The sequence below is a fragment of the Lontra canadensis genome, unplaced genomic scaffold, assembly GCF_010015895.1.
Source record: "Lontra canadensis isolate GAN:19392208 unplaced genomic scaffold, GSC_riverotter_1.0 scaffold41, whole genome shotgun sequence".
Taxonomy (NCBI): Eukaryota; Metazoa; Chordata; class Mammalia; order Carnivora; family Mustelidae; genus Lontra; species Lontra canadensis.
Window position 1 is genome coordinate 14315910 of NW_022631035.1, and position 22065 is coordinate 14337974.

At 45.1% G+C, this 22065-nt stretch overlaps 1 protein-coding gene across 1 annotated transcript in view; it reads left to right on the forward strand.

Annotated features, from left to right (window-relative positions):
* Positions 1-9061: 9061 nt before the first annotated feature.
* The window catches only part of ERN1 (endoplasmic reticulum to nucleus signaling 1), a 75014-nt gene continuing 62010 nt past the window's right edge, over positions 9062-22065 (forward strand). The window contains exon 1 of the mRNA XM_032870841.1: positions 9062-9252. Within this exon, the coding sequence (XP_032726732.1) occupies positions 9199-9252 (54 nt within the window). The 5' untranslated portion in view covers positions 9062-9198. The remainder of the gene's footprint in view (positions 9253-22065) is intronic.

Genomic DNA, 22065 nt, shown 5'->3' on the forward strand with positions numbered 1-22065 from the left:
ATTCTTGTGGGTGTGCCAACAAGTTCCTTTGGGGTATGTAGATGGAGGCACAATTGCTGGGCGGTAGGGTAGGCACATTTCCAATTTTCTAGATAATAGGGAATAACTTTCAAAGTGGATGCTCTCCTTTGCACTCCCGAATTGACCCTCACCAATTCTTAATATTGTCAGACTTTTCATATGTGAGTATACAATGGTATCTCAGTGCAGTTAAATTTTTAAAGCGTTTAGTAATTTTTATACGATCATTGAGCAATCAGCTGACAATCGGGTTTTCTCTTCTGCAGTTGCTCTTTTAAAATTAAACTATAAAAAATTCAACTTTATATACAGTACAAGGTACCCATATTAAGTGTCCATTTCCCTGGGTTTTGTTTGTTTGTTTTTACACATAGATACATTTGGGGGCGCCTGGGTGGCTCAGTTGGTTAAGTGTCCGCCTTCGGCTCCGTTATGATCTCAGGGTCCTGGGATTGAGCCCCACGGCTGGCTCCCTGCTCAGCGTGGGGCCTGCTTCTACTTCTCCCTCTGCCTGCTGTTTCCCTGTTTGTCAAGTAAATAAATAAAATATACTTTTTAAAAATGTCTTTAAAAAAACACCAAAAACCAAAATCCAAATAGGTACATTTGTGTGACCTCCCCCATACTCAAGACACAGAAAATTCTCACTGATCCAAAATGCTTCTCTCTTGCCTCTTTGTAATCAGTGCCCCCCCGTCCCCGCCTTCGCCTTCAATCACCAACTCAGGCAGCCACTGACCCATGTTCTGTTATTACAGAATGGTTTTGTCTGTTTTAGATTTTCTTATAAATGGATTCACGCAGTTTGTACTCTTTTGTGTCTGGCTCCTGTCCCTTAAACGAATGTTTTTGAGATTCGTCCATATTATTGTATCAGTGATCGATGCTGTTTTGTTGCTGAGTAGGATTTCATTATTATATGAATATGCCGCAGTTTGTTTTTCCATCCGCATGTTTACAGAATTTGGGTCGTTTCCAGTCTGGGGCTATGATGAATAAAGCTGTTATGAACATTAGTGTAGAAGTCTTTTTATGGACATTTGTTTGCATTCCTTCTAGGAATGGAATTTCTAGATCATGTGATAAGCATATATCTTTAACCTTATAAGAAACAGCCTATTTTCCAAAGTGATTACACCATTTTACACTTCCACCAGCAATGTATGAGAGGTCTGGTTATTTCAAATCCTGGTCAGCACTTGGCATTGTCACTCATTCTAATGGGGCTCATTGCGGTTTTAATTTACATTTTTCTGATGTCCAAAGATGTTGACCCTCTTTTCATATGACCATGACTATATCTATTTTTGTAACGTGTTCGGATCTTTTGCCCACTTTTAAAATTGTTTTCTTGGTAACAAGTTATATGAGTTCTTTAGATCCTTTTTCACATCTAAGTATTGGGAATATTTGCCTTTTTATTTTCCTAATAATGTCTTTCAAAGAGGAGGCATTTTTAATTTTGATGAAATCCAATTTATCACTGATGGGTTCTAAACAAGAGAGTGACCATGTGGTGGAGTTCAAGCTCCCTGTAACATTCCACAGCCCAGATTTATAACCCCCCTCCCTCCGAGAATAACATGAGCTACTAATACAGGAGTGCCTACCACAGGCAAGGCACTTGACATATTTTAGTTCTAATTCTTGGGATAGTCCTGAAAGGTAGGAAATGCTATTTCTGTTTTTTAGCTCTAAGTTCCAGAACAATTAGAACCAGGACTCAGAGAGATTAAGTAATTCGATTACATTTGCAGAAGTAACAGATGGCCAAGCACAGCTGGGATCTGAATTCATAACAATTTGATTTTAAAGCTTATGCTCTTTGATCACTATTCCATGCAACCTCCTAAGGAACACCCATTTAGTCAAAACGATTCCTCGTTATCTGAGAAGGTGGAGCTCATCCAACATACATACCTACACACCTCACTTTTGAGGAAGGCTTACTAACTTCCCACCCCAGGAACTACTCAGTGAACCAAGGGACCAGGAGCAGAAGGGATGGTGGGGAGTCCCAACTCAGAACGGTAGATGGACCCAGAAGTTATACAGAAGATCTAAGACCTGAGTCCCTGGGAGGAGAGTCAAGAAGGGCACTGAGTCTGGAGGGGCCTGATGTGAGTGTGGAACAGGGCTCCTGGGAAGCGAGAGGGACACCAGCATGTGGGGATAAAAGATGGAGATGGGGCACCTGGGTGGCTCAGGGGGTTAAAGCCTCTGCCTTTGGCTCAGGTCATGATCCCAGGATGCTGGGATCAAGCCCCACATCAGGCTCCCTGCTCGGTGTGGAGCCTGCCTCTCTGCCTACATGTGATCTCTGTCCAATAAATAAAATCTTTAAAAAAATGAAAGAAAGGAAGATGGAGAAGACAGAGAACACTGTCTAGAACAATCATCCAGCCAGGTTGTGACTTGCTCCTATGGCTACCATGGGTGTATGTGTGGAGGCAGGTAATGTGTGGAAGCCAAAAGGGACCCAAATCATCCCATTGTGACTTCCCTCAATTTTCCTCTTCTCTACCTCAACCTAACACAACCCTTGAGACCCTTCTCTCTGGTCTCAGAAGATGTGGCCTCTCATTCACTTTCTCTTTCAGGAAACACTTTAAAAGTCCTTCCATGCTTCATCCTGTTCTGGGCACAAGAAATACAAACGTGAAGCAGAGTCTCTATCTTCAAGCAGCCCACAGTGTAGATGAGGGTAAAAAGAAAACCCTTACATTTTATGTACTTCATGTCCCTTTTTCAATCTCTTTCGACCAGAGTCATCTTCAGAGTGCTGGTGTAGGTGGGGAAGAGAAAAGGAGAAAGAAAACTCTGCTTCACTAAAGATCAGCTGTGGGCCACGTGTGGTCAAACCCATTGTTGAATTAGTCCTTCTAGAAATGCTAAGCCAGCATTTTAATCAGGGTTTATTGGTTTTGAATGATGAACCCAACTCGAGCTAGCTGAGGTAAATGGGGGAAGGTCTTCTGGTTCCATAGAAGACGCATGACGGGCTGGGCAGGCCAATCTCAAGCCAAATCAAATCAGAACTTACGCTTGTCCTGGGCACCTTGACTCCATCTGTGCATTTTTTGTCAACTTCTTTCTTTTCTGTTGGCTTTCTACTGGATGGAGGCAGTTCCTGGGCCTCCTACCTCCTGGCTCAGCCACTAGAAAGGAAATGAGTTTCTTTTTCTGACTCTAGGTGGAGTAGGGTCAAGTGAAGGTGGCCAGATGGGTGGCTGTTTTGCTTGTGTAATACTGCATATCCAAACCATGCCATGAGTCAGAGCTAAAAACATCAGCCATTTTAGTATCTCTTGCAAGTGTGAGAGTTCACTAGGTTCGGCTAAGAAGTTCTTCAGCTCCATGTGGCGTCCGATGATGACACGTAGGGGCTTGACTGGGCTGGAACATCCAAGGAGGCTCACCAAGATGGCTGACTGCTGGGGCTGGCTGGCCGCTGGGGGCTCAGCTGGAGCTGTTAATTAGGACAACACCCTTGTCCTCCAGGTGGCCTGTGGGTGGCTTGGGCTTCTCCCAACACAGCCACCAGGTTCCAAGAAGGAGTATCCACAAAGTGAGAGTTCTAAGAGGAAGGAAATGGAAGCTGCCAGGCCTCTTAAACCTGGCCTGGTAAGTCCCTGAACGTCACTTCTGGTCAAGACCAGTCCTGGAGCCCATCTAGATTCAAAGGAGGAAAAACAGCTCTATCTTTTTATTTTTAACTTTTATTTATTTACTTAATTTTTAATTTTTATTTATGTACTCCCCACTGGTCCATCTGGCTGCCTTCCCCACCTCACCTCCCACCAGTCCCCAGTGTGGACATCAAGCACGGGCTCACTGAGGAGTCAGCTCGGGCTTCCATGAAGCCGCACAGGGTCACCCCTTCCTCCTGCCTTTGTTCTGGCCCTCCTCTTCCCCTACCAAATCTGAAAAGACCCAGTGCAGAAACCACTTCTTCCATGAAGCCCCCGCTGCACACCTCTGCCCCGCTCCTGCTCCATCCATCCCATCCCTTTCCTTCCACTGGATCCATCTCTCTCTTGAACACCATGATTCTGTTTCTGAGTTTACTCCTGCTTTCTCAAACTTTTCACAGTCACCCTTGCATGGTGCTTATTTCGGGGCACGTCCTAACACTTTTGCCAGCCTGCAAACTCTGTCATATTCCCTCACGGCACTTTGTTTTCAGAAGCCCTCAGCAATATTTGCTAAAAGAATGAATGAATGAGTAGTCATCATCTGTGGAGAAGTCAGAGATGAAGTCATCTGCAAAAGGAAGCTCACTAGATTAAAACGAAGTTTGCCCTCTGCTCTGAAATCCGGTTATGTCTGTGAATGAGTTCTAGGGAGAAAGGAGAGAAAGTAAGGTCTACATATTAAGCTGTGAGAAACACAGTCAGGAAGGAGGAGAAAGAGCCAGAAAAAGGTAACACCCAGAGAGGAAAAGTTCAGAAAGAAGAACTATTAACACGTCTGAAGGGAGGCTCAGGAAAAACTAGATGAACCATGGCCACCGGGATTTCACAAGAGGAAGAATGTTTATGAGCTGCCTGAAGGAAGTTTCCAGAGAGTTCTGTGGAAATAAGCCAGACCCCAGGGGAGTAGGAGGGACTGGCCAGTGAGGAAGAGGAGGCATTTTGAGAGGACAGCCATTTTCACACTGGTACTGAGTTGGCTCTTGGAGAACATACATTTCTGATAAACGGTGATACCATGGACGCTTCCCCATGGTGGCACACAGACTTGGTACAATTGAGTGTGAAATACGGCAGCTCACAGGCGAGTGAACAAATAATCAGTCAGGATTAGACTGGATTATCTTACAGGGCAGAACTGCCAGGAGGAAGCTCACTCTTCTCTCCCAGATGGCTGCTCTATTATTTGCATTCTTTTGCACACACCCCCGATGAGGCTAGGAGTCTTACACGTTATTTGAGGCAATGCCCCTCATCACCACACATTTGTATGCATTTCTGGTTGTTATCGGTACTCGAGGGAAACGCCAAGCTGGGCTCCTAACTATGTTTACACGTCACATAATAGTACCTTGTCATCACGCTGGGGGAGGAACAAGAATAACAAGCAGCTAATGGGGGAGCGTGTCATAGCACCTGGGGTTGACCAGATGAACTCTGACGTCATGTACGTAGCTGGGTCCTAATCTAGGTCGTGCCCCTTCTAGCTACATGTTACCCCCACCAGACTGTGGACCTTTTAACATTTCAACGTGTCACGTGTAAAACAGGGCAAACACCCACCTCTGGAACTGCTCAGGTAACGTGAGGTGACCGTACAAAGCGTGTACTCGCACATTCCCAAACAACGGCCAACAGCCAATAACCCTTCACTGTGATAATGAGGAACACTTCCCCTTTGCAACACAAGGAAGTGTGCAGTAGGTTGGATTCTGTGGTAAAGAGTTCTTCAGAGTGTCACTGTCTTTCCAGATCTGGTCATTCCGGAACAGGACGAGCCAAAGTTCTGTTTACCTAAACACACTGCTCACAGTGACAGCAGCTTTTCTTGAATTTCCCTTCAGTGGTGGAACCTGAAGGAGGTAAAGATTTCACTTGCTACCAGAGACTCTCGCCTCATTGTTTGACTTATCTCGTAACTACCCTAGACGTGCTGGAAGGTCAAATCTGTTTGGAAGCAGCAGCAGTAGCATCGACATCACAAAAATGTCAGTCACCTCATTCTGATAAAGACACTGTTCCTTTGAGACGGTCCCGGAACTGTCAACCATGACCTCTCTTTTTGGTTTTACCAGCTTCTTTTCCTTTCAAGATTCCTTCATGAGGAAGACAAATATGATTTTCCTCATATGCAGAACTTAAGAATGAACATAGGGGAAGGGAAGAAAAATAAAATAAGATGAAATCAGAGAGGGAGACAAACCATAAGGGACCCTTAACTGTAGGAAATAAACTGAGGGTTGCTGGAGGGGAGGTTAGTGGGGGGCTGGGATAACTGGGTGATGGGCATTAAAAAGGCATTTAATGTAATGAGCCCTGCATGTTACACGCAACTGATGAATCACTGAATTCTACCTCTGAAACGAATAATACGCCATATGATCATTAAATTGATTTTAAATTAAAAAAAAAAAAGTCCTTCAAAGGCAGCTACCCTCTCACTGAATAGCTATCTGCAAGCCAACCTCTTAATCATTTTTAAATGAAATTTTGAAGGGTTTTAAACAGAAATGAAGAGGCTGAGTCATAATTTATCCCACCAGAGGGCGACATTTGCTAAAATAAACAAAAGGGATTAGCGGCTGCAGGAATTAACACCGGACATTATGAGAGAGCCGAGGCTGAGGCTCTTGGCTACCCTCAGTCACCTGCAGAAACTGGAAAACATACAGGCCTCTGGGGTCCATCCCTGGAGATGCTAGTGGGGGACGAGGACAGGAAAAGGTGTCAGAAATCTGTTTTTTAAACATTCTCCAAGTTTGGGAATCACTGGTTCAGAGAGAAGTGAAAATAAGATTTTGTGAACTTACTTTCTCCCAACCCCCAGCTCCTCAGACATATTCCGGTCCTCAGACATATTCCAGACATAGTGCCGAATCCCATACACATATTTTTCTTTCCTTGGTGAAAAGAGAGGGCTTATCTTCACACGAAGATCATGACCTTGGCCTTGTTTAGAGCATGCTATTTAATGCAACTTCCAGAAAGGTCATTGACTGCCTGCTCATTTTCAGGTCTTTTCTACAGGTCCAATTCAAAGGCACCCTACAAAAATATTTCCATTTCTGTTTCTATTTATCAGTGATGCCAGCTTTTGCTTTATCATAAGCAAAAAGCTGTCAAAACAGTATGTAATTACGGAACAGACTTATGGGCAATGCTATCATAAATAAAACCAGAGCTTATCATAGGAGTTGCTAGTTAAGTGGAGAAGCGCATAAAACATGGGAATTGATTAAGTGTACGAACAGTCTAAGTGTTGCGTAAGAAATTCTGAGAAATTCTGACGATCTATAATAGCACAGTTAAGGCCTGGGGATTTGGTCCAACTGAGTACAAGATACAAAATATACCTACCTGGCCTAGACTCCTTGGAACAGATTTCTTTTTTTTTTTCTTTGTTGGATCTTTAAAGCTAATTTATGAGTCAGATGAGTCAGATTCCCTTTTGTGTTTCATCTACTGTGCTTACAGGGTCACAGTGACATTTTGAATTATCAAAAGGCTGCCAGAATTCCAGGCCAGAAAGTTCCCCTCCTAGACATACTCTGTTTGAGAAAAAGCACCAGACAAGGGATGTGAAAGCAGTATTTTCTAGTCAAGCTCCTCTTTTAACTCAAACTTGTGGTCTTGCAGATCGTGTCTTCAGCTGGCAAGTGGGACAGGTAAAAAGCCCCTCCCAGTCTCTGGATTGTAGGCTCCTCCCTGGACCCGGGGCTATTCTGCCTAGGAGTGATAGACCCCCTGCTTCCACCCATCTCTCCGTCAATCCCAAACCTCTCTACAGTGAAACGTGCGGATACCACTCTTCAAAATATGTCTCTCTCTTTCACAGTTGCCAAGATTCATCACACTCTTAAAAATTGGTGTTAGGGGGGCACCTGGGTGGCTCAGTGGGTTAAAGTCTCTGCCTTCGGCTCAGGTCATGATCCCAGGGTCCTGGGATGGAGCCCCACATCGGGCTCCCTGCTCAGCACGGAGCCTGCTTCCCCCTCTCTCTCTCTGCCTGCCTCTCTGCCTACTTGTGATCTCTCCATCAAATAAATAAATAAAATATTTTTAAAAAAATTGGTGTTAGGCTCTCCAGCAGTGGTAGAGATAGGTCCCTTGACTTCGATCCGGGCGTTGGGGGCTGGGAATAGGGAACTCTGTTTATGGATTTTGGCTTCCAGTGAGCATCTATCTATTTTATATTTGAATAGGGTTGATCCAGACATTTGGGCTGTCCCTTGCTACTTTTTGCTGTTTTCTCTAGCATTGCCTACTCCTTTCCCCCAAACCCTGAAAAATCTTAGGCTGTTATGTGAGCAAGTCAGGAAAAATTAGAGAAGTTGCTATCCCTTATTTCTTTTTCTCCAAGGATATGCAAATGCGATGCTTTGAGTCTTAGTTTCTCATGTTTCAAACAGTATGTCTTCTCTCTCCACTTCCATCCAAGTGGAGAGCAGCTGGGGACACTGTGACCTGGGTGCCAGACTTTTAAGTTCAGGTTGATAGGCTACAATCCTCAAATAGATCTTGTATGAGTCCTCAACATACCCACTCCCTCCAACGAGTTGTGACCCATGTCATCTCCAGCTCCACGAAGTCACATCTACGAAATGCCACATTAACACACAACGCAAGCCGCTGAAATGGATTCTTTCTTTGCTTATAATTTTTGGAGAATGCCTTGGCTGTAGTTTATTCCAAAGGGAAGAGATGGCTGTTGGACGAGATTTGAGGGGAATTCCTGAGGGCAAACGGAAGAAAGGGCCTTGGGGCTCGCTGAGAAACAGTCGGAGCACCCTAGAGCTGTGGACTTGCGCACATGGCAGAAATGTCGTGTTTGCTGGAGTCTCTGCCAGCTGCTGACCCTGGCTCCGGAGGTCGTCCATGATTCCACCACGACGGAAAGACGAAGCGGGGTCTCTGGACAGCCCGCACCACCAGTGTCCTGGACTTTCCCCTGATCGAGTTTTGACACAGCGGGTCTCTCCGTGGGGCTGGTGGGACCGCCTGGGGACCGCGTGGGGAAGGGGTGCACCCGCGGGGCGGGACTGCCAGCCTCCCTCAGCCCTCGGCAAAGCTCCCTGCCTCAAACGCTCAGCGCCCCTAGACGCCGGACACCCAGGTCTGGTCTTCTCCGCTGGACCGCGGCCGAGTGACTCCGGGAAGGCAGGAGGCCAGCACCGCCCCGGCTCCGCCCCTCCAGAACAGCCCCGCCCAAGGCTCCGCCTTCGGGCCCGCCCCCCCGCCCAGTTTCGGGACCGCCCCTCAGTCTGCCCCGCCCCCGACCCCGCCCCGACCGGAAGAAGCGCCGGCACCCGGCGCTTATAGGGCTGGGCATGGGGGTGCCGCCACCGCCTAGTCAGGTCTGCGTCCGCTGAAGTCCGGCCGCCGCGGCGCTGTCGTCGCGGCGCCCCCGCCCCGTCCTTAGCCCGCCCGCCCGCACCGCCCCCCGGAGCCGGCCGGCCGGGCCGGGAGCCAGGCCCGAGTCCTCGCCATGCCGGCCCGGCTGCTGCTGGTGCTGCTGGCGCTGCTGCTGCCTGGCCCCGGGGTGAGTGACCCGGAGAGCGTGGGGTGGGGGACAGCGCGGGGCGGACTGGGGTCCGAGCCGGGATCGCGGCGGTGGTGGCGGCGGCCCGGGCTCCCGAGCGCCCCAGCGGAGGCTCGGGCAGGACGTAGGAGACGGCGCCGGGCGGGGAGCTAGCACCTCGGGGCCGGCCTGAGTGGCGGCCGCGGTCGGCCGGGCCGAGGCTCACGCCACCCGAGGGGCCTCGCCGGCCAGCGCGGCTGTCACGGGCAGCGTCTCCCGGGGCCCCGTGCGCTCCCGCACAACTTTGCGTCGTCCCGGCGGCACCTTGGGGCCTCTCGAAGGCGCTTGGAGGGCGGCCCCACCTGCCAGACCCTTCCCACAGGTGGGCGCCGGCTCTGTCTGGCGGTGGCCGCGGGGCAAGGATAGAAGGGGCCCTATAATCGAGGGGGAGGGGAATGTCTTGCGCTTATAATCCTTGTTTGAACTTTTAAAAATTCGAGAACTTCGGGAAACGAATGCCCTTGGGAGCGAGTAAGCATTTTTACCTGCGAGTATGGTTCTGCTTACCTGCCTTGCAGGTTTCTAAGTGTGCAGAGGCAGGAGGCATCCTTTTGGGCACCAGGACTTCGTTAAGCAAGTTAAGCTGTGGGATTTATACTCTTTTTAAAGATCCCATGTGAGACAGCGGTGAAGCCTCTTCAGAACTTTAAATGGAGACTGTCTCTTCATGTCAGAGCACTGTGGAGCGGTCCGAAGGGTTTTTTCATCTTTTCCTGGAGAGAAATGGCTGGATTACATTTATTTAACTATATTAAGACTTTCACTCAGGCTGTAGATTTGGGCCCCGTGGCCGGGGAGGACATTTTGTGGACAGACTTGGCTTTTTTCCTTCTAGTTGAAAAAAACCTAAATTAGTAGTTTAAAAAAAAAACAACAAAAAACCTCATTGTTCAGGATGTGGTTATGGTACATTGGTTCAGGTTCTTGTTTAATGACTTCCACTATGTACCTTTTAATATGGTATATCATGTACCAGGTGTCCAGGTGGAGAATTGACGTGTGTGTATCTGAGTGCCACAGTGTGAGGTCTTCAGAGGTCATGCATGTTTGGTATAAGTCTGTGCTCTTGGAGTAACAAGACCTTGAAAATAGATGAAGTAAAATATAAGATCACCTTTTTCAAATTTGGGGGTGTTTTAAGGGGAAAATTTGTATACATTTCATGATAGAATTCATGTAAGTTTGTTTTTTGTTTTTTTTTTTAAAGATTGTATTTATTTTAGAGAGCGAACACAAGCGGGGGCGGGGGGGGGAAGGGGGGAGCGGAGGGAGAGGGAAAAACAAACTCTGGGCTGAGCAGGAAGCCCCACTGGGGTTTGATCCCAGGACCTTGGAATCATAGCCTGAGCCCAAGGCAGATGCTTAACAGACTGAGCCACCCAGGTGCCCCAATTTTTTCTTCTAATTAAAAAAAAGAATCCACTTTTACAACTAGGGTCACATTTGAATGTGAACACTTCACCCTGGATTGGTTAACTGTTCCTCAGCATTTGTTTATGTGACATAGTGATCAAACAAATGATATGGAAATTGATCATTTCATATCAGGGTCTAGGTATTTATGGTTTTTTTTTTTGCCACATCTTTCCATTGCCTGTTATTTCGCAGGATTCTAGTATTTTAGTTATTCAGTAACGTAGAGCCAAAAATAACTATTTAGCTTTAGTTGGGACTATAGTTTCAGTTTGTGTAAATATTTCCAAATTGTATTTAGAAATCCAAACTTCTCAAAGTTCATGGTACAATATTCCAGACCCTTATCAAAAAGTTACATTTTGGTGTAACTGCTTTGTAAGTAAAATGTCAGAATTTTACTCCTGGAATTATCTACCGGTAAAAATTTTGATCCCCAAACATAGAATTATTATTTTAAATTTTAAATGGAACCCATTGCGGAGTTTGCAGTTAAACTAGGCAGGAGTGATATCCCGCAAAACCTATTGGGTGTAAAATTGGACAAACCTGAGTTCAAACTGGTCACTTGCTAGCTGTGCCCTCAGATTATTTTACTTTTTAGAGAGTCTGTTTACTGATACGTGAAATGGGGATAACTAGGACATGTGAAGGCACCTTGCATATCATAGGTGATAAATGTAACCCCCCATGTTTTTTACTGTCATTATTTTTTTAATGTTATACACTCGCCAAAGAATATTTTCTTTCCCTTTTTTTTTTTTTTTAAGATTTTATTTATTTATTTGACAGAGCACAAGTAGGCAGAGAGGCAGGCAGAGAGAGAGAGGAGGAAGCAGGCTCCCTGCTGAAGAGAGAGCCCCATGCAGGGCTCTATCCCAGGACCCTGAGATCATGACGTGAGCCGAAGGCAGAGGCTTACCCACTGAGCCACCCAGGTGCCCCTCCAAAGAATATTTTCAGTGCTCTTTTTTTAAGTTTTAAATTTATTTTAAGTAATCTCTACACCCATTGTGGAACTCGCACTCCTGACCCTGAGATCAAGAGTCGAATGCTTTACCGGACTGAGCCAGCCAGATAGATGCCCCAATGCTGTTTCTTTCTTTCTTTTTTTTTTTTTTTAAGATTTATTTATTTATTTGACACAGAGAGAGAGAGAGATCACAAGTAGGCAGAGAGGCAGGCAGAGGAGAAGGAGGAAGCAGGCTCCCTACTGAGCAGAGAGCCCGACGACGTGGGGCTCAATCCCAGGACCCTGAGATCATGACCTGAGCTGAAGGCAGAGGCTTAACCACTGAGCCACTCAGGCACCCCTGCTGTTTCTTTTTGATTGATGAAATAACTCGTGCATTGGAAGCAATACTGTGAGTTTCTTTCAAGAGCGTGTCTGATTAAGCTAGACATTGACTCATCCTAGGCTGAGACTCTAGGCTATCATATCCAAAAATGCAATAACATTGGTGTTACTAACTTCAGGCTGCCTCTTGTTAATCCAAATTGTGCTTATTTAGTGAGTGTTTTCCGTCCTCCCTGGACCTGGATCTTGTACCCAGTGTTGGTTTGTATTACATCATCACTGTCCTTTAGTCCTTATTTAATGGTGTTTATGTACCGTTTCTGTCAGGTACCAAACAGATCTGAAGCATGGGAGGCAAAATGCTATCTTCAGCTACAATATATACGATTTCTTTTATTCAGCCAGTGTTTTGGTTTTAGAGGAGAGTAAACAATGTCACTGAGAACCGAGGCCCATGTGTGTACAAAAACATACTGAGGATACCATCTGAGACAAGAGGCTTAACTAGAAATGTCCTTGCTTATCATTTGCTCTGATAGTTATCACCTCCACGAATGATCTTACTAGGCAATATCAAGAATTTATACTGAGGCCATGAGGCGAATGTTTCATTAAGCTCATATCAGAGCTTCTGATCATGAAATTGGACTGTAGTTCACATGTGTGTATTTTGTTTCATGCCTGGCCTCTGGGCTTTCCACAGTAGTTTAGTTTCTCAGAGCAGGAGAGAAGTGTGTATGAGAGTTTCTCTTGAGAGTGTTCAAGAGTAGGCTGTATTCCTGAACGTAAAACTAGTGAGCTATGTAAAGGTTTCTTCTTGTCTGGACAGAATCGTGCCACCTGCATGGTCCTGAGGGAGAGAGTTCTTTGCCTGCGTCAGATTTTGACTCCATTTTTCAGGTTGAGGAATTTTTGGATAAGGATTTCATTTTCACTGGAAACCTCTCTGGTTTGGGGATCCAAAGTACTCTTTAGGTTCAAGATTATCTATGTTTTATAATGATCAAATGTTCTCCCTGAAGAGATGATATAGGCAAGAAAAATGTAATGTATCATTTTAATGGATTCAGTTTTTATTATGCACAAATAACTAGGGGCCTGTAACCTAGCAATATGATTAGAGTGTGATGCTGGCTTGAAAAAATAGGGACAATGAATCATAGTTTGTGAATAATAAACATGCTAGTTGGCTGTATTTCCTAGGGGTTGGGGATTTTTTTTTTTTCTATCTTTATCTTCACCTATATCCCCTGTTTGGTTTCAGACTTCCTTGTGTCAGAGCAACACATCCTTAGTGATATTTAAGTGAGTGCCACAGACAAGATATGGGCTAGGAAAAGTAGAACTTTTAAAAGGAATCATAAGCTCCCTCCTTGCATTCTTTTTTTTTTTTTTTTTTTTTACTTTAAGTTATTTTTAGTCTCTACATTTAAATTTTTTTTTAATTTTTTGGTCTACGCCCAATGTGGGGCTTGAACTCACGACCCTGAGATCAAGAGTCACATGCTCTACTGACTGAGCCAGCCAGGCGCCCCTCTACATCACTTCTGATTATCATATGATCTTTGTTCATGTACAACCACACAGCAAATACAGCAGCATAAAAATACGTGTTCTATATTTATGTTTAGTTTCACAGAAACTTTCTATAACTGGTAGGAAATTTTCTAAGTATGTTATTGAATTTGTCACTTCGACTAGCACCTTGGTAAACCATCATCCATGCCAAAAGCATTTGAGCCTTCTATGTCCAGCCTGAGTTTGGAGACTGGGGTTGCACTGACCAAGATCGATATGGTAATAAACCATGCTTTGCCTAGTGGCCACCCTGCTGGATCATATAGGTTGTTTCGAGTTTTTCCACTATGCTAAGGAAAGGTGTTTTTCCCTTTCTTCAAATCTCTGTGTTTGGTGCTTTTTTTCCCTTTTCTTTTTAAAGATTTTATGTATTTATTTATTTGACAGAGAAAGACACAGCGAGAGAGGGAACCCAAGCAGGGGGAGTGGGAGAGGGAGAAGCAGGCTTCCCGCTGAGCAGGGAGCCCTACAAGGGTCTCGATCCCATGACCTGAGCCAAAGGCAGATGCTTACTGACTGAGCCACCTAGGCACTCCCTAATGTCTTGATATATATCCTTCCAGACATTTTTTTCTGTGCACATATTTGTGTAGATATTTTTCTTACCCAAACTGGAACATATCCTGATCTTTCTGTGCCGATAAATTTAATTCTACAGCATTATTCTCACTGTCGCATACTACTTCTCTCATTGGATGAACCATAATTTGGGGGGTTTTTTTGGATACCATAATTTGGCCAGTAAGCCATTTAGCTATTAAGGCAGTTTTTAATTTTAATTACTACAGACAGGGGCACCTGGGTGGCTCAGTGGGTTAAGCCTCTGCTTTCGGCTCAGGTCATGATCTCAGGGTCCTGGGATTGAGCCCCACATCAGGCTCTCTGCTCAGTAGGGAGCCTGCTTCCCCCTCTCTCTCTGCCTGCCTCTCTGCCTACTTGTGATCTCTGCCTGTCAAATAAATAAATAAAATCTTTAAAAAAAAATTTTAAAAAATTAAAAAAAAGATTAAAAAAGAATTACTACAGTGTGGTGGGGTGCCTGGGTGGCTCAGTCGGTTAAGTGTCTGCCTTTGGCTGAGGTCATAATCTCAAGGTCCTAGGATAGAGCCCGGTATCAGCTCCCAGCTCAGTAGGGAGCCTGCTTCTCCCTGTCCCTCTGCTCCTCCTCCAGCTCATTTTCTCTCTCTCCCTTCCTCTCTCTCTCTTTCTCAAATAAATAAATACAATCTTTCTGAAGAACAAAAAACAACAATGTGATAAACCCTCTTGTTGCTAAGCATATCTTAACTGCCTAATTATTTCCTTGGAATAAATTCTCAGAATCAGAATTTGCTAATCTTATTTACTCTTGCCCTCTTCCCCAGCCTCCAGGGAATGCTGGATGTTTTAAAAAGCACAAAACTAACCTTTAAATTGGTTTTATAGCAACCATTTTAAAGTAACCTGTTTTCTTTTAGCTGTGTGGATTTTAGGTCAAGTGAAAATGGAACGTCTAGATCTTGTTTTGTTTATGTTTTGAAGATGTAAATGCCTGTAGCAGTGTCTTGCTGACAACTTATATACATAAAAGCTGCTGAGAAATGTTTTATTCTAATTTGTTAAGTAACTTGGTCTGCAGTGGTTTCAGATCAGCTTTCTAACAGATGTGACTCTCACGAGCGCCCTGAAATACCTCAGGATAATTCTGCGAGTTTGGTTTTGAGGGTAGCCGACCTTCTGTAGACAAGATTCTTTCTGTAGTTTGTCATGAGGCCATTTAAAGTCTTGCCTCAAGACTCTTAATAAATCAAGAGTTGGAGCATTGACTGTCCCTTGTGGAGACCATAATTCTTAATAGTTTGTCCGTACAGGTGTTTTTCCTGGGAAGATTCAGGTACCACTTGACAATGGAATTATGCCTTTGGTGGTGTTTTGTCTTTTCCACAAACATACCTAAACTTACTTGTCCAAAAGAATGTTGTGTCTTTCCAAATAATCACCCCTTTAGAGGTCAGGGTTCATGCCGTACAAATCAGTTAAAATTTTTTTTTCTTTTCAGTATTTCATTTAGGAATTCATTTAACCCATTTAATAATTCAGGAACCCTAAAAAAGCAAATATTTACTCTTAAGCCAATGATACTTACACAATTTAAAACCTTTCCCAGTTCCTTCCGGTGTTTGCTTGAATATAACTTCTCCGTGGTTCACGCTGAAATTTTGATCAAAACTGTTACTCAGCTTGATTGCATAATTTATTGAGGACCCTTGGATTTGATTTTTGATTGTTTTTAAAAACCAACTAAACACGAATTATCACTTAGGGGATACAAAAGTATATTCTTTGAAGGGGATTTCCAAAAAACTCCAGAAATATTGTGAGCAGTGGGAGCACATACGAATAAATGGATAGCCTCCCAAGTAACTAGAGTCAGGGTCGCAGGAGTCTTGTTGATCTAGCCCAATGGGTCTCAGTATTTTCCCCACCCCAAGTGAGGAATAAGAGAGTGCATATCCATCGGTAACAGTGGGAGCACCTTGGAGGGTGATATTTGGAGCATATACCATGCCCTCCCCTCCCAAGTTGAACAATAGCTATTCTGCTGTTCCCTAGAGCAGACAGATGAGGACGCCGAGGCCAGAGAGGGCTGGGGACCTGTCCAAGGTCATGCTTCAGTGGCGGAACTGAACTTTGAGCCTAATCCTCCCGCTTCCCCTTGGAAGAGCGGCTCCTACAGTGCTTGTGTCCTGGTGGCTTTGTTAGAACCCCTCAGTTTACCCAGTCACACCCTGAGCAGGTGACCGACCATGCTGCAAGGAGAGATTGGCTCTAGAGAAGGAATGGGCAGAGAGGAAAGCAGACTTTCTTGGAAGCTTCAGGAATGTGTGCAGATGATGCTCTTGTTCCTCCCAAGAAAGTCATGGCCTCTTACACTTTGTTCCAGTAGTAGAAAGATGCAGCTTTGAGGTGGAAACACTGCCTTCACCTGAGACTGTCCATCAGCAAGAAAGATCATTGTCAACTCTGGAGCCAAGTCCAGTGAAGGTGAATAGAGTGGAGATTCAGAGGCCCTTAAAACCAGGTCATAGTTGAAGCTCAATTCTTTGCTTAGGTCTAATAATATCCAAGCAGGTGCATGTTTTTTTCAGTAAGATCTTGCCCAGAAATGTTTCTGAAATAGCAAAACTGAAAGTTCATGTCTTAGAAGCCTTTACCCAGAGTTGCATGGTGCAGTCAATCTTTGGTATGGGATCCTGAAAAACTAGAACCTCTAATCATCAGGCTGGGCCTGGTGTGTTGGCCTTTGCAGGGGCCCCTACCTCCCAAGTGGTTCCGGTACCAGGAAGTGGGTCTGTGGTGACAGGAGAGAGAGTGGCCTTGCCCCTTGGACCACAGTGGAGGGACGAAGTTTAGGTGGGTCTCAGGAGAGTGTAATGAGGGAGAGAGGAGGCCACCAAGAAGGTGCCCTGGTTGGGGGAGAGGGCTGTCAGTTTTCTTGCTGGTTTGCCCTAGAAGGAAGGGCCCCTGTTTTACTTATCTGTATCCTCTATGGCATTTAGCATGGGAGTTGGCCATACCCACTGCAATGAGCACTCAGCAGGTAAGGATTGGATATTCCTTTTTGAAGCTCTTTAAGACCAATAAAACAAGGAGCTGTTTCATGGTCAGGCGTGTGGGTTGTGGATTCCTTAGGGGGAAGTAGGAGGGAGGAAGATGTTGCTGTACTCTTTAATGGGATCTCATCAGTAGTGTTTCTACAGAGTGAGAGGGGTTCCAGGATACTTGGTTGGGGGGCTGTCAACCATAGTGTCTGGGACACTCTTCATGGTCTCCTCACCTCGGTAATGAGATTAATTTGTCCATTGCCAAACCCTACGAGCTAAATGGTTTGTGATTATGCCAAGTCAGTTTCATTTTTCACTCAGCATGATGTTTCATTGTTTAAAAAAATGAACCTTGATCTAGGGTTGTCCTCTTATGTATGAAACATGATTTCCCTAGTTAGTAGATTAATTTATCATTATCATTCAAAACCACCCCTTTCTCCAGTGGATTACTCCCCTCTTCCCCCCATTTCAGATGAGGGAATAAATGTTTGGGCTGCAGGAGTGTTTGTCATGGAAACCAAGTTTTCTCATACGTTTTCTGAACAAACGGTGTTGTCAGAATCCCTAGATATTGTCATTGATCTACAGTAGGGTCATGGGAGTTTGTTGACGAAACTGAATCAGATCTCTCTTCTCTTAAACAGCCCCTCACTCCTGAGGGCCTCTGGGAGTGAAAGAAACACCTGCCCAGAGAGCCACAGCTGCAACTAGCAATGTGTTACTTGAGGCAGTGCCTCTCAGCCCTGGCTGAATTAGTCACCTAGAGGCACCTGGGGAGCTCTTTAAATACCCTCTATTGAGGTACCACCCAAAGTGACTGAAATCAGAATCTCTAGGAATGGAGCCCAGCACCCATCTTTTAAAAAAAAAAAAAATTTTTTTTTTCTTCTTTCCAAGCCCCCAGATGATGCTGATATGCTGTCAGGTAATTCTTGTACCTTCATTGTAGACAGAGCAAATGTGTTTCTCTCCTGTGTCCCATCACATCACAGAGCGCTAGACCAAACTGGAGACAGGCTTGGCTCATTTTGTAGAGAAATTGGGATTGATATGTCCTGCTAGTTCGTGGCAGGACTAGTCATGGACCAGTTGCGTTGTGCTTTTTCTAATATATCGTAGTGCCCAACTTTAAAAGAACAAGTAATTCCAGACGGTGAGTACTAGCTACTGAAATTGCTTTTTAAGAAATCAGCTTTAGCTTATAAACTGACTTTCAATTTTTTTTTTTTTAAGATTTTATTTATTCATGAGAGAGAGACAGAGCACAAGCAGGCAAGAGGGAGAGGGGAAGCTGAGCTGGAAGGGAGCCTGAGGTGGGCTGCTGGGGGTGGGGAGGGGACTCGATCCCAGGACCTAGAGCTCATGACCTGAGCTGAAGGCAGATGCTCAACCATCTGAGCCACCCAGGTGCCCCAAAACTGGCTTTGTATTAAATAAACTTAGTCATTGAATTATAAGGTGTTTGGAATTCTTTAAAGTTCTACTGCATGCTTACTTAGTATTTTTGCCTTCTCCATATGTTAAGAGGCCTAATGAATCAGAATAATACTGGCTTCCAGGTTCCTTTGCAGTACCCTCTCTGAGTCGTTTGGGTTTTTTTTAAGGTTTCATTTATTTTTGAGAGAGAGAGCGTGCACATGCGTGCACAAGCAAGGGGAGGGGCAGAGGGAGAAGCAGACTCCCCCACTGAGCAGGGAGCCTGATGTGGGGCTCCATCCCAGGAGCCTGGAGTCATGACCCGAGTCAAAGGTGGACGCTTCACCGACTGAGCCATCCACGCGCCCCCCTCTCTGAGTTAAAGAGCCTGCTGGAGCCAGAGTAAGGCAGCTAAGGGGAGTAGGTGTGGAAGAAATGTGTGAAAGAAAAAAAAAAAAAAGAAATGTGTGAAAGGAGTAGGTTCGATAAAGTACAAGAATGAAGCATATAAACAAAACGGGCCTTTCTTATCAGGGTGAGAATGTGGGTTGGAGGCCAGTCATGGGAGGGTATGGTTTGTGATACTCGCCTTCCCTTCTCCTGGGAGGCCTGGATATCCAGATTATTCATCAGCCCGTGGAGATCTGCAGCAGGTGCACCTTTGAAGGGCCTGACTGTAGAATGCACGCAGGAGCTGGCCAGCCCGTTGTCTCAGCAACTATGGATGAGCCTTGGATGTTACCCTAGGAATCTGAATAGTGGCTTAGAAGCAAGGGGACCTCGCTTCTAAGTGTTACGTTGACTGGGCTTGACCACATCTAATGCCCTACTGGAACAATGGGGGACAGAGGTCAGTAGGATTGGGAGGTCACTCTTTGATGACAGCCTCTGCCTGGGCATCTGACCGGACAGAGTGGGGTGAACTTGAGGACAGGGCCATAGTGTGTCATTTTAGCTGTTCTGAAATGTAGTTTATAGGCACCGTCTTCTGTTTTCATGTGTATTTTGACCCATATGTTACACAGGTGTTTTTTCAGTGAGTGGGAGGTGGGAGACGAGGGGTTGGGTGCTAGCCAGCTAGAAGACTTTGGACAAATGAATTATTTCCTCTCTGTTTCCTCATCCATAAAATAAAGGCATGAAATTAGAAAATCTAGGCCAGCCAATTCTTAAGTATCTTCCCAAATTGGGAAAACCATTTAGGTTAAAATGACTAGTTACCCAAACCCTCACCTCCCCTCAACAGCTTTACATCCACTCTTACTGGGTGGTCAAAGATAGGAAGGCTGCTTTGGGCCACCCCCCGCCTAGCTTCGCTAGCTCTCGAATGTGGTGGATTCCCTCTGTTTTTCCATTCATTCACCTGTCTTATTGGATATATATTCTATGCCAAGCATGGTTTGAGGGGCTTGGGGCCCATTGATGAACACAGCAAAGACCTGTGCCCTCATGAAGACTTCTACTTGGTGGAGAGAGTCAAGCCACAACAGCATGATAAATACATAAACGTGTTTGTGAGAAAGTGATACAGTTCTATGGAAAGCGAAAACCTAGAGCAGAGCAAGGGAGGTGAGGGCCCCGGGAGTTGCCACAATGATGGGCCGTGGTTTCATCTGGTGTCACTCACCTGTCGTGTAAGGCGCAGCCAAAGCGTGGGGCCTTCCCTGACCACTGTCCTCTCCTAGACAAGAGCCCCTCTCTCACTCTGAGTGACATCACATTGCACAGTGTTGGGGTTAATATATGAGTTTGTACTTGAGTTTGTTTCTCGTCTCCTGAAGGGCTGGTATTGACAACTCAAGTATGTTTGAAAGCACTGGAGCAAATATGAGGTATTGAGTGTAACTATTGCCAATTTTTGATGACAGCATAGCAAGAGAAAGTTTAAAATTCTATCAAAGAAATCTCAGAAACCCCCACAATCCAAGAAACAGAGCCAGCGATTCTTTGATTTTTGTGATGGCTCTGCTCCCAAATGCGCATGTGGTGTGTATATATTTTTTTACAAACAAAATTAGTTTTTTTTTCCATTGTAGAAGTATCTGTAAGCGCTCCAGATAAATTCAGATACTGCAACAAAGATGTAAAGCCGGGTTTGGGGAATCTCTGACTTCAAAGGCACCACCTCTCTCTGGACAATCCAGTGACCTGATCCTATAGTTGAGTTAGGGTTCATTTTCCACTTGCTGTGGTCCTGTTTTGCAAAGAAGAAAACGGTTTCCTTTACGCACAGAGATGAAGAACAAGTTTATCTGTAGTTCTGGCATTCAGCTGATTGGGAACCAGACCACAGTTGCCAATCCCAAGTCTTCTTGATCTGTTAGATCAGTACTTGGAAATCTTTAGGGCTTTTGGTGCGTGGGTAAAGTTCAGTCACTTAATCTGAGTTGTGGTTTGGAGAAGACCGAGGTCTCCCTTTCAGTTTAGGTGGTTGGTTTTTAGTATCTATAGCAAGAGTGTACGCATGGGAGTCACCCACTTCCTCCCACATAACATTAGTTGATTTCTATGGTATTTCTTTTCTCCACCCTGAACCTTAAGTGAATCAGATTATTACTAATTTCCAACGTTGAAATATTTCAAGATAAGCAGAGATGGTGGGAAGTTGAAAGACCAGGACTGGGAATGACTCTGCTTAAAGGCATTAAGACTTTTTAAATTCTCGAATTCTTATGTAGGTTTTGGGCATGTGTTCATTGGTTGGGGCTAGAAGAATCTGCAGTAAAGCCTGAGGAGGGGTGAGGGCCTGGTAAATCACCGATGATCACATCTCTGAGCTAACGGGCAGATTCAGCCCAGTCATCGTACTTTGTAGAATCAGAAACTGATAACCAGAGATATTTTAATGACTTGCCCAGAGCCCAAACCCCAGCTCATAGCCCCATGCCCCATCTGCTCTCCTTTCAGCTTCATTCACCCGGAAGCATGTGTTGACCATGTACCAGGCTCACCTAAGGAACTTTGGGGCTTTTTAACTTGGAATGTTGAGAGTATGATTAATGGGCTTTGGAGTTACATGAATACAGGTTAGGCCACAGCGTGAGAAGAAGGCCTGAACAGGGAAGTGTGGGTTCAGAATCTTAGGGAATTGCTCCAGACATGGATTTGGAACCTGCCATCGTTTCCCTTGGATTGTACTACTGCTCTGCCAGATGGTAAACTCCTTGAAGGCAGGAGTTTATAGATCTTGGAGCTTAGTGCCTTATGAATGACAGGACCCCTCTTCTGTGTTTCTGTAGGATAAAAGCCTGGGGGTGGGGTTGAAATGAGTGAACTAGTAGATGGGCCATGGAAGAGTCAGCCAACAGGAAGGGGTGTGAAACAGGGAGTGCCTGGAAGAGATTGATAAATCCTTCATATCTGTGCCAACCTTCTTGAGTAATGTGGGACTGTGATCTGGTGACTTACCGCATTTTATAAGGTTAGTACCCTCAAGATTTCTGCCTGCAGGGCACGAATGGCCCTGACCACAGGTACTGAGGG